The 12753-nt window shown below is 39.1% G+C and overlaps 1 protein-coding gene across 1 annotated transcript in view; it reads right to left on the reverse strand.

Annotated features, from left to right (window-relative positions):
- Window positions 1-1897: 1897 nt before the first annotated feature.
- Window positions 1898-12753, reverse strand: part of LOC130186481 (astrotactin-2-like) — a 248702-nt gene continuing 237846 nt past the window's right edge. The window contains exons 21-23 of the mRNA XM_056403643.1: window positions 6697-6797; window positions 5528-5711; window positions 1898-2416 (exon numbers count right to left, since the gene is read on the reverse strand). Of these exons, the coding sequence (XP_056259618.1) occupies window positions 2176-2416; window positions 5528-5711; window positions 6697-6797 (526 nt within the window). The 3' untranslated portion in view covers window positions 1898-2175. The remainder of the gene's footprint in view (window positions 2417-5527; window positions 5712-6696; window positions 6798-12753) is intronic.

Below are 12753 nucleotides of genomic sequence, written 5' to 3' on the forward strand. Positions count from 1 at the left end.
TTATTATACTATGACGTTTTTTGACATTTTTATGCCTCACCATACCATGACGTGTTTGACGTTTTATGCTTTACTATACTGTGACTTTTTATGTCTTACTATACTATGGTGTTTTTATGCTTCAGGATACTATAACTTTTTATTGCTCATTATGCTATGACTTTTTTATGCCTTCCTATATTATAATGTTTCTATGCCCTTCTATACTATAATGTTATATGTTAATTGTTTGGTTGACAGAATTAAAATGTCAATTTCTTTGTTTTGGAGGGGTAGCGGGGCTGTTGAGATCAAACCTGTTCCTTTGTACAAGAAGAAACAGTGTGCAGATGTAGTAAACAGTTTTGGAATTAATCATTTTTGTGGAGGGAATTATATCTTTTTTGCACTTATATTGTTAACATAGTTTTAAATAAATGCTTCACAGCTGTTCAAGTAAGAATGATTTTTAAACCTAAATTCAATAACATAATTTTTAATATAATCATTTCAGTGTAACGCTGAAAGAAAAGTCTTCAGATTTTTTATACATTTTTAATATTTCACATTCTTCAGAAAAAGACAATCAAAGCCACATAATAATACAGATGTCCTTTTTTTACAATTTAAAATTTACAATATAATAATTTATTATTACAATTCATATAACATGAGATGAAAATATCGAAAAAAGGCATTGTTTCTCTTCATGAAAACAATCCATGGCTTTGAAGTTATGACACTGGCCTGAAAAATAAGAGGATTAAAAAGGACCACAGGTGATCCCTACAATCACTGATTCTTTACAATTCAGTGTACAGTACCTCACATTGTTACAGTCTGTTGGATATAAACTGTTCGGCCAACTGAAAATGTTCCTCGAGATTATTATATTATTTGCCCATATTTATGTGGAAAGCAGGATAATATCAAATTCTGCCACGAGGGAGGAACTTTTCAAAGATGCATTCACATCACCACACTGTGTCTGTAATGCAGCTGACCCTCTTATCTGTGTATTACAGATCTATTTTTAAATTTGCAGAACTTGTCAACTGATGACTTCCGTCACATTCCACTGACAAGTTGTAACTTATCGTTAGTTTACAAGCATATTATATGGGTTTGCAGAAATTATTAAATCCAGTTATAGCATCTGATTTTTTTTCCAGTATTTATACTGTTTTAGTCACATACCAAAACCCATCATAATATTTAAAGCATTCACTTTAAAGACTTCAGTGTGGCAAAAGCATTGCTTTTTGTTTGTTTTGGGTGCTCAAATCAAATCAAATCAATCAAGTCTGGGAAATAAACGTCCTTGAAATTCATTACTATATTTTCAATTGTATTTATTTTGGGTACTGTAGTACTAAAAACGGAGACAAAGATTTCAGCACTTAACTAAGTACTGAATTAAAAGTCTATGAATGAGTATGATGTCTGAAGTCACCCACTGTGTCTTTGCATAATTTCAACAGGCTGCCAGAGGCATGTTTGTCAATCCTGTTACCACACAAAGCCTTGCTATTTCAATTGAATCTATCAAATGTAATACAAGACTAACTACATAGATTCTCACTTACTGATTTTAAATTCATGAAGCAAAGATTTATTTTTTATTTTTTTTTAATTAATGTGAACTTGAAAACAAGTAAGTGATTTTCAAATGGCTTTAACACATTTCAGTTTCTCCTTTCAAATGAAGGTAGTAAAGGCAAATAAGTAATGCAATTGATTTTTCCTTTTTTTCTCTCTTTAAGTGTCCCAGGTAAGCTTCAAAGCACCGAAAAGGAACTACAATATTACATTCAAAGTACTTAAGCCAACCAGTTTTTCTCTTGGCTGAATGATATTTTACATGTTCACACTGCAGTTTCTCATTGATATGTGCAATCACTGGCATTTTGCAGTTGAGAAGTATGTTCGCTCCAGATTTTTTTTCTTTTTTTTTTTTCAATCATCTGTCTTATAATAAAAGTAGGCCACACAAAAATATTTTTTCGGTAGCTTTAACACAATGTCCAGTGAATTCTGAGGTTTTTTTTTTTTTAGGCTCTCCTGGTTTTCAAAATGCACCAGTCACTTGAGAGACACCTGCTGCAGAGTGGAGTGACGAAGTACATCAATCAATGATGTCATTTTGCAGGAAAAAAAACAAAAACAAGATGCACCGCTCATCTCGAAACTCCTGTCTCATCGGAGTTTGGTGTTGCTGTATGTGTTGCGCTGTACAGAAATGAGCTTCTCCATGCAGGTGGTGCGACTTTCATGTAAAGAGCCATGCCAGGTTTTACTGGGAGGACGGCCCTCTTCACTCAGAAGACAGTAGACATATGCCATAGTGTCGGTGCGACTCTGGATGTGGGTGCTGCGCAAAAGAGACCGACAGTAGTGGCTAATTTTCTCCACCCTGCGAAGTATCAGGTTGGCTTTTCTGTCCGAGAAAACAAAAAAATATGTTATTATCTCATCACCATCACATTTAAAGTTCAAGCAGACATCTAACATTAGGACATGAGAAACATATTAAAGGCTCTTCATCTCTGAAGTTCAATGCATAAATGAAAGCACAAGTTTGGGGCGCAAGGACGCATGAATACAGAAAAATTATTTTTGCAATTTTGGTGACAGTAGACACAAATAGAATTCCTGTGCAATCAGAAAAAAGGCTAGGAGCAGGATGATTCATTCAGTGGTTTCTGTAAGGTACACACACACACACACACACACACACACACACACACACACACACACACACACACACACACACACACACACACACCCATGTGATACCGGACACAGCACAACCCAAAAATTAGACAATGGATGGCACATGTTAGTCCTGCTGTTGTATGGTTTTAGGGGTTTAAGGAAGTTCTTCAAACAAGCTGAAAGCAGCTGTGAATTACAATATATCGGTAGAAAAATAACCCATTACTCCAGCAGGTATAAAATCTGCCATACTGCATCAAATATTAAATTAACATTGTATCTCCAATAGATGGAACAAATCAAAAAATTAGTTTATAAAACTTTGAAGAGATTTTTGAGTGCTGCTTTTTGTGTTTGCGATGAGGCATGGAAAAAAACAACGACAACAGTTTTGCTCCACATGGGGCACCTTAAAATTCACTGCATGAGCTGATATACTGTACATAAACATAACGTCAGATGTGCCACTCCACCCACCTCATTGTGAACATGTTCATTTGTTGCCACAAAGTTAACGAATACATTCAAAGAAAGAAAGAAAAAGAATAGAAAAAGTAAATAGACAAATGTGGCATTGTGCTTTAATTTGCACCTCCTCTGGCTTCATGTCTGCACAGAAATACAGCTTTAAATGTTACCACGATTGAAAAGAATTGTAAATGTGTATCTCCTGTCACTCTGCCAGACTGTCAGTCTGGCATTTTGAATTCTCGAGTACTGATTCTGTTGAATGCTACACCAGAGGCAGCTTATCTAGAGTGAGTAAAACTAAGGATTTTGTCTCCAGGACAAGAATCTGGAGCTGCTCTTTATGACATGAAGGAGCCATATGTCAGCTCAGCTCAATTTAGAAAAGATGCCTCACTAAACACACAAACACACATCCATTCCATACTTCCCCAAAAGAGAAAATACACTTACAGTATAACTATTCAAGGTGGTTAAGCTCATATGGACACTGAAATGAGGAAAACACACGCAGAGAACGGCAAAATTCCATTTGTTTTGAAAAGCAGTGTCTGCTGAGCATCAACATCTGTCTTTAGTTAAGCAAGGAGTACAGACATCCTTTTCACTTATTTGCTGAAAAAAAAAGGGGGGGGGGCATTTTCTCATTTCCCTTAAATTCTTACGTCTGAAACAACAGAATACCAAACACAATCAAAGGAGGCTCACAAGCATTTGAGCTACGGACAAATTAAACAAATGTAGTTAAATGTTAAATGTGATTCAAGGTGACAAAGAAGCGACTTATTTTTGTTTTTTTTTTAGAAAAAGGACAAGTTGAAAATATTTCTGGTTTCTGCGTAACCTTTCAGACTGCACATCCAGCAAGTAAGTCAAAGTGATTAAGGTAACTGAATCCTTAGTAATTGATTGGAAGGGAAAGATTGCCAACAACAACTGAAAACATCAAATCAGAGGAGACTGACGTTTGGGAATATAAAAAGTGCACTGAAGTACAAGACAATAGTTGTGTTTACAGTAAAGGTAAAAAAAAAAAAAAAGCACAAAACAAAAACACATCATAGCATATACAGAGAACAATACAATTATGAAAGGGGCTAGTGTTAGGTTGAAACAATGCTGGTGGATATTTGGGGGCTCCTGGGATTCTCAGCTCCTGGAGGAGTGCTGACTGTGCTTACGTTTCACTTGGCCATTCTGTTACCTTTTAAAAAGGCACCACCAATAGAGCCTGCTTGTAAATTACCCCAACAAGGCTCAACCCTGCCAACTTCAGGCAGTAAATAATCCGTGCTCGCTCATCCAAAAGCCACCCCCACCTCTTGCAACTGCCCACACACAAACACATACACAAACACAACATTTCGACCACCCCAATCCCCATATTAAGTCCCAGTGGCCAACCCGTGCCTCCCACCCCCCTTCACCAATCAGAGAGAAGCATAATCTTCCTACAGACAAAAGTTATTCCACAGTTATTACATTATTTATAGCTTGAAAAGGACTGCTTCCAGGCAGTGGGGGTGCACAAACCAAAACATTGGGCTATAATTGGATAAACCAAAACATGGACCAACCAAAGCAGTTGTCAGCCTTGTCAGACTCGAATACATGATTTTTTTTTTCTTGTTCTATAGTTTGAGAGTATTGTTTATCTCCCTCCTTTGTAGTTTTATTGGTCAATAAGCTTCCTATTGTCTCCATGGTGTTGTAATGTCTGTTCACACAACAATCTGTCTATGGGGGTGTCCCTGTTAAGAGGGTGAGGCGTGAGGGGATGTCAGGGTGGCATGGTGTGGACACGGAGAAACGTCTATTTTTTTTTTTTTTTAAATGAGAGAGAAGAGGAAATGGAGTTGGAAGTTGAGTTAGTGTTAGCTGACTATCAAATTTAGTGTTTGGCTTGGCAGTCAAACACTGTTTCAGCATCACCATGGTAATGCGAGGAGCGACTGTAACCCCAGAGTTTTCACGGTCACCTTGCCCATTTGCTTTCCAGTCGAAGCACTTTGGAGAGGGGGGGAATGGGGGCAATTGTGCAACGGTGTTCCTGCTTAGAGGGGGTCCAGACAATGCCATGAGAAATGGCTTAATAGTCTGAATCTGGCAGCACCAGTTCACATGGCTTTGGCTTTTGTTATGTAAGAAACCTCAGGGTGAGTGTAATTGATCCTAAACAACACATCATCAAACAAGATGACAGGGGGGCACGTATAAATAGTGGCAAACTGGGGAAAATAAGGACGTTTCTAAACGAGAAAACTGGTACACATAAAAATCCCAAAGACAACAAACTGTAAATGTGGAAAACATTTAAGCATTTTCTAAGTCGGAGAAAACCGTGCCGTCATCTGAATCTTCTCACCTGGGGCCCAGCTCATCCTCGCTACGCCACACAAAGTCTCCAAACTTCTCATAGTGGGAATTGTAGTGGTGCTGCACTCTGTATAGGAGGGGCGGAGGGATCTCCATCAGTGTGTTGTAGGCCATCTGCTGCTCCTTGCCACTAGTGTAGCCATTGTATAAGTTGTACACCTTGTCTGCTATCTCTGTGAGGTGGTAAGAGAAGGAAAGGGAAGGATTTAACATGAGTGAGGAATGAAAATAATCAGACCAAAGTGTATGGCATGAATTTGACGTATTGATTTAGGACTGCATCTCAATAAGGTTGGTGGACTTGCAAATAAAGGAGCAGACAACAAGATATCCAGATTCTTAGTCCCCAATATAGGTCAACTTCATATAGACTGGATCCTATACTTCCCATAATGCAACTTGATGGTGTCTTACATCAGACCCTCCCTGCCTGGCAAGCACCCAATAATTAGTAAATTGAATTTGACATGTGAAATTGGTGGATTGCTCCTTTACATTTTGTTACAGCTTGTTTTAATAACCACAGTATATAATCATGCATGTGAACATTGAGAGAGTAGTTAAGAAGCTGCAATCAAAGAGAACTGCATGTGAATCCTGACCTCATTCCTCTAACCTTTTTAAGAAAAAAATGAGTTGAAATAAAGCCTGATACTAACTGATGAATACTGGTGTATTTTGAATTTATAGCAAATATTTAATAATTGGATGTGACTTTCAACATCTAACTGGCTAAAACAGTTCGATGAAAGGGTGTAACCATTGTTGGGGAAGGTACTTTGAAAGCATAGCTTTGCAAGCTACCAATTACTTCACACTGGAAGAAGTTGAACTACAGCAAAGCTATTGTGAGAAATCTAGTTTGGTTAACTAAAAAAACTTTTTAAAAAAGTAGTTTAAAAAGTTGTTTAAAAAGATGATGGTGGAACACTGTGGATCCTTTCAGATAGTCACAATTTACACATTTAGGTATTGTAATTATGTGAACGGAAGTGTGGTGGCAATTTCTGTTTAATAAAAGCACAAAGTTATCATTTTTCTTTCTGCAAGTTTCATATCCGCGTCAGCAGATGGAATCACTGCACAGTTGCAAATAAAAAAAGAATATATATAAGTACAAGAAGGCACAGTCGCTACAAGTCAAAAAGGTGAGAGTACCTTCTGCTCGGCTGTCATCCACCATTGGACAGGATGTCCGTACTGAGACGAAGCTTGATTCAGAGTGACTGCCTCGGCTATCCACTGCATTCAGAGTGAACCTGAAGATGACAGAAAATCAACAGAAGAAAGTTTATTATTTGTGACCAACATCCCAAGATAATCCCAGGTAAAACAAAGTGAGCACAAAAGTGAGCAGGAAATACTCAGCAAAAGTTTGAAAGCCATTACCAGTGTACCGTTGAACAAGACACTTAGAGCTCCAACTAGTTACAACCACTTAGGGCAGAAGTCAAAACATAACAAATTCCTCACTGCATCAACTAGTAGAGCACACAAAAACAAGTCAACTTGCTTGACTGAGTGAGAAGGAGAAAGAAGTTTAGTTTGGAAGCATTAACATATGGACAGAAGAAAGAGGATAAACACAAGAGCAGATAAGAAAATATTTAATATGATAAGTATTATCTTTAACATCCATAAAGATAAAAATCCCCAATGTTCTCAGTCAGTGAACATGTTAATACCACACAGTCCACAAAAACATAATCGTCATCACATGACAAAAAGATAACTGCATCCCATGCTATCCAAACTCACATAGCCATCTTGCTGTCAGCAAATGTCAGCATATTATGTTATTTCACTACAAATGAATTCAAATAATTATTTTAAGCTTGCAGGACAACAAGCATGAGGAGATGGCCATCTTGCTGGGTGAGAATATATTTGATCATATATGATATGATCATCATTTTTCCAGGAAATGCCCATGACCCAGGGGGTTGTGGGATTTAATTATATCTGAAAATGAGTACCACAACGGCAGAGGAGAGAGGAGTTAAGGGGCATCCAGTCTGACTCCAGGAACTCTGTAAGGACAAAGTTCCTCTTTCTGAAAATGTCAAGCATCAGAATTTTTTGGGTTCCATGACAGACTTCAGGACCACTCTGGACCTCGATAAGAAACCACAGCGAACAGTTCAAGACAGTGCAATAGGAGATGAGACACAATGAGAAAATCGCTCATAACGCATCTCAGGTATTGTGGGGCCACACAGCTTGGAATAGAAAACAAATGACCTTTACATGTCCTTTTGAAAATGCCAATCTGTGTACTTAGGCATAAGAAAAAAAAGTGCAGGGAGGAACTGGTCATACTGAATCTTAAAAGAAAAAAAAAAAAAAAAAAAGGATCAGGAGCGGCACAGATTAAGCCATCAATATCCTTGCAGCAGCAAGGACACAGAGAGAGAGAGACAGAGAGAGAGAGAGAGAGAGAGAGGGTGGCTGTCGTGCTCATGAACGTGCACGACTATTTGCCGCCACCGTCTTGATGACGGCTGAACTTTTAACTTGTGGCCGCGGCTCACTGTGTGACCAAGGTAACCACAGGAACCACACCAAGGAAGATGTTGCAGGAGCTGCTTTTATTGGTTCTCAAGAGTTCACTGTTTTATGCTCCTCTTAGCTTAACCTGCTATATCAAGTGTGTCATATTGCTAACCGTTTTCATTATTCTAAGCTACAACCAGCTGTATATGTCGACGTCTTTTTCCATGGGAGATATTTTGATATGTCTTAGCAGGTAACGCACAGGTTAGAATGTTAAAATGAATGATGGCTGAATTCCATTTTGCTGCTCTGGTGTTGGGTATGCAAGCTCCTTGTCACAGTCATCAGGACACTTGAATAGAACACAGAGGTAACTACCTGAAAGCACTGTTAAAAGCACAAGTTTGACATTTTGGAGAATATACTTAATTTTCTGGTGGAGAGTGAGAAGATGGAAACCATGCATGTGTTATGAATATGAAGCTACAGCAAATAGCCAGTTAGCTTACCAAAAAGAGCCACTGGAAGCAGGGATGAAACAGCTAGCCCGGCTCTGCTCAACGTGATCAAAATCTGCCCACTACCAAAGTGTAAAAGTGATAATTACTGGTCTATTTCTTGGCTCTGTGCAGTTGCCAGGCAACCAGTGAGGACAGGTGATGTGAGTTATTTTGGCTAATTAGGCCCCTCCTCAGGACTTTTTGGGTGTGTACAGACTCTGCTTGATTGACATCTCCTTTACTCTTGTGTTAGATTTGTTTCACTCGTTGGGGGCGGGATAAGTTACACCTTTATCAACCATATTAGTACATGGTGGTCTGGTGACCTCACGCATTTCCAGCATAGTCCCCTCCCACCTCCAACATGCAGCAGATGTCTTATTAAAGTTATGAAAACAAAAAGCTGTGTGGGTGTGCAGGCCCTTTTATGGAATGGTTACCATTTGGTCTTATTCATGGACAAGGGTATTAATGTTGCTTTACAGCAGTTGACTGCAAAATCTAAACAGTGTTGTTTACTGTCCTTCACTTCTCATTCAAGGTTGCATGTTAAACGTAAACACGCTGTAATTAATGTACCTTTGTGGTGGAAAAATAAAAAAATAAAAAATAAAATATATATTCTTAGGTCCACAGGTACTGTTTTGTTTACTGCAGGCGAAGTTTTGAAAAAGTGAATTAAGTATTGAGAAATGTTTGTAACTAGTTATGAAAAACTAAGCTTTCAGCAGTATTTCCACAGTTACCACTGTAAAAACAGAGTGACAAAAAAAAGGAAACCACAAAACACAGTGAGACAAAATGAACAACTCAGATGACATTCCAATGCTAAATACTTTTAGAAATACATGAAAATAAAGACATTAGGATATTATTGTTTTTACAAAAGCTGCTTTTCTTCCTAAACCCATTTGCCTTTTTTATTTTCTTTATTTTTATTTTTTTTAATGTAATGTCTTTTGAGAGCTGTCCCAATGCTGTCAAATGATTGTTTTGTTTGTAACATGACCTGTTTGGACATTGCTCACATAGTTTGTCTGGTCTTGTTATTCAGCAGGGTGGATGTGGTATTCTCGAAGAACCTCACAAAAGACACACGGGCCTCGCCGGCTCCTCTGCCCAGCAAAACAATGCCGGCATGTAACAGTCACACTGTTTAAATTATGTGGCCACATAACGTGCAGATGGATACAATGAGGTGGGAGAGGGGAGGCGAGAAGGGGGAAGATGAGGGTGCTTTATCAAGGCAATTTGTTTAAAGTCTTGTTTAGGACCCAGGATGCAAGCATGCCAGACTTTTATTGCCGTTTTCGGTTGTTTAATTGGTTGGCATCAATGACAGGTACTGTTTCCCCTTTCATAGCCCCTACAGCAATTACTAGATTGTTATGTACAGTAATAAAGCTGTTGCTGCCAGGAGGTTAAGCCTCTCAGAGTCAGCTTTGGGAGATCTGAATTTTGGTTTGGTAAAAGATGGATAACTGCGCTTATCATGCGAGGAATTCTGACATTTTACAGAAAAATGTATATGGAAATTCTTTGATAGGGGATGGGGGTTTGATGATATGGGGGGGCCAGATGGACAGAGTGTGGTGTCTGAGCGCTGCACAGGCACTCAGTGATGATAAAGATCGCCTGGGAGAACAAAGGAACCAGCCACGGTCTGGCCTGCCATGAGAATGTCAAAACATCAAGTAACAGAATTGGCAACACTCACACACACACACACACACACACACACTTCCCTTTGTCTCCATTTCTCTATCTACATTGCTTGCATATAGCTCAGCTCTGTCTACCCCCCCTTACTAATTCCCTGTCTCTCACTTCTATTCCAAGGCTGTCTGGCTGCACATGGATCCTTTGGAAGCAGCTCAGTTTTGTCCGTGTGCCATAGTTTTGAAAGCTCAGCAAACAATGAAGTGGACAAATGGCAGATTAATGTTTGTGTAAATTAACAATGTTGCCATTAAAGTAACCATTGTCCTCTAATTTAATGAGACAGTGGAGAGATGGCTGAACAAGAGATGACAAGACAGAAAGCGCAGAGACAGACAGAGCAAGAGGGGATGAACGAGAGAAAGTGAGAGAGGATCAATTAGGGCAGTATTTTTGGCATGCGGAGAGAAGCCAGGGCAGTAGGGGGATGCCTTTTCCATGACATCAGCGTTTGGACACACATCAGTTGAGCCAGTCCACAAATCATTCAAAGCCACATAGAATTGTCTCGCACTGCCTGAAGAATTCGTGGCAGCTTACAGTATCTGATGACTTTGAAATCCTCAGATCTAAGTGGCATCATGCTGCTGCAACAGGCCTAAATAAAATTGCCTTGCCATGTATTGTAAAATTGAAAAATTTGCTCAGCTCTGAATGATCTCACTTGCAGACAAGCAAGACTCTATAGTCCACAGTAAAAATGACAACGTCCCATTAAAAGGCCGTTTTAAATGCTTGATATTTCTGGAGTATTCAGAAAATTGGCAGGACCATCATTTCAATAATACTTCGGATGGAATTACACAGTCAAGACAATCATTGTGTTGGATGAACCAGTGTCAGGATGTGCTGTCATGATTGCACTATAAACAAGTGATATGTCCATACATTAAAATGCATGGACAGTCTGTTTCCACAGAGCATGCCTTTATTTATATATAAAAAAAAAAAAAAAAATGTGGACCTGCCTACCTACTGGAACTTATAAGATTTGTAGCCACAGTCCATACCCATGCACCTACAGGTTGCCATGGTCACATGGTTGTCATTGTGCTACTGTCGCAGAACGTCAAGAACGTAGGTCTTACCTAATTTAAGCCTATCCATAGCAGATCCCAGAAACAAAAAGAGAAGCACAGAAATAAAAATGCAAGAATATTTGCCTGTTGCTGAGTAGTGAAAAAGTAATGAGACTCGTTTTGCTAAGACTGATGGACAATGAATAATAACTGAAGTATTCTGGTTTAGTTTCTGTGTTTACCTAAATGACCACAAACCAATGCTGAGCTGTGAGCTGTCAGTGAACAGCTGGCATCCCACCAGGATAAGCTGGGCCCAGCTTCCAGCACTCATGGGAAGCAACATCTCGTCAAACTCACAGGGGTTCAGGTGTCAGGTGTTTCATGTCATTTCTTAGGCCAGTCATCAGCACTCAAGCTGTTAGTAGCTGTAATATTAGTGTTCAAGGCCCTGTACACCCACACACAAAACCCAGGTGTTTTCAGTTACTCTGGCTGATTACGCTTGTGTTCAGGTTGAAGCTGGGTGGAGCAACACACCTATAACTATGAAGTTTTAATTGTCCCACTGTAACAAGTGCATGTGTATGAGGGAGATGACAATTAGCCCCAGTTGGTAAAAGCCCACACAGTCCTGAGTGGAGCCCTAATTAAGCAGCACAAGTGAAAACATGTGTGGGTGGACAGTGGGGCTTTAATCCCCCTAGATGCAACGACAAATCACTTCTCAAGTACTACCAGTGCTGTGACAAGACACACTATACCACATCATTTGTTGAAAAAAAAAAAACACAAACAAAAAAAAAAAAATGTTTTCAAGCCCCACATAGATACTTTTGTGCAATGACATCTGCAGTTCAGAATGAGGAAAATAGTGGGGAGTGTTGTGTGTTCTGGCTGATGAAAACTAGTCAAGCTGAAGAGAAAAAGACAGACAGGATGGTTGGTTTACTGGTAAAAGGCTGCTAACACACAAATAAAAGCTATAAGAGGGAACGAAATGAAATAAAGCACAAATTCAAGAGTTCAGGCTGGCAAAAACATGGCAAAGGAATTGAGACAAACTGGGTGCCTGGAGACACGGCCTTAAATAGTCTAGAGCAATTAGAAGCAGCTGAGGAGCAATCAGGAAGATGCAGGGCAGCTGGGACTGGACAATTCAGGGAAGATTCAGGGTCTGACAAGTGATGCAGACAGTCAAGGCGTGATCCTTGTGCTGTATATAGTATAACAAACTGTCATTAAAAAAAACAGGAAGGAGCAAAAGATCTCTCTAATGCACCCCTATAATATTACAGAAGCTTTTATTAGAAGAACTATAAGCTTTTAAAAACAAAATGTAATTTGGCCAGTGTAGTAGTGTTAATGTGTGTACTTCTGTGTGTGTTCTTATTGTTTTTATTTATTGCTGTCCTTTTTCTGTATTTATTATCCATTGGCTGCTGTCTGGTAACCCCACTTACCTGTCTGGATGCACAAAGTCA

This window comes from Seriola aureovittata, chromosome 18 (genome assembly GCF_021018895.1).
Source record: "Seriola aureovittata isolate HTS-2021-v1 ecotype China chromosome 18, ASM2101889v1, whole genome shotgun sequence".
In the NCBI taxonomy this organism is placed as follows: Eukaryota; Metazoa; Chordata; class Actinopteri; order Carangiformes; family Carangidae; genus Seriola; species Seriola aureovittata.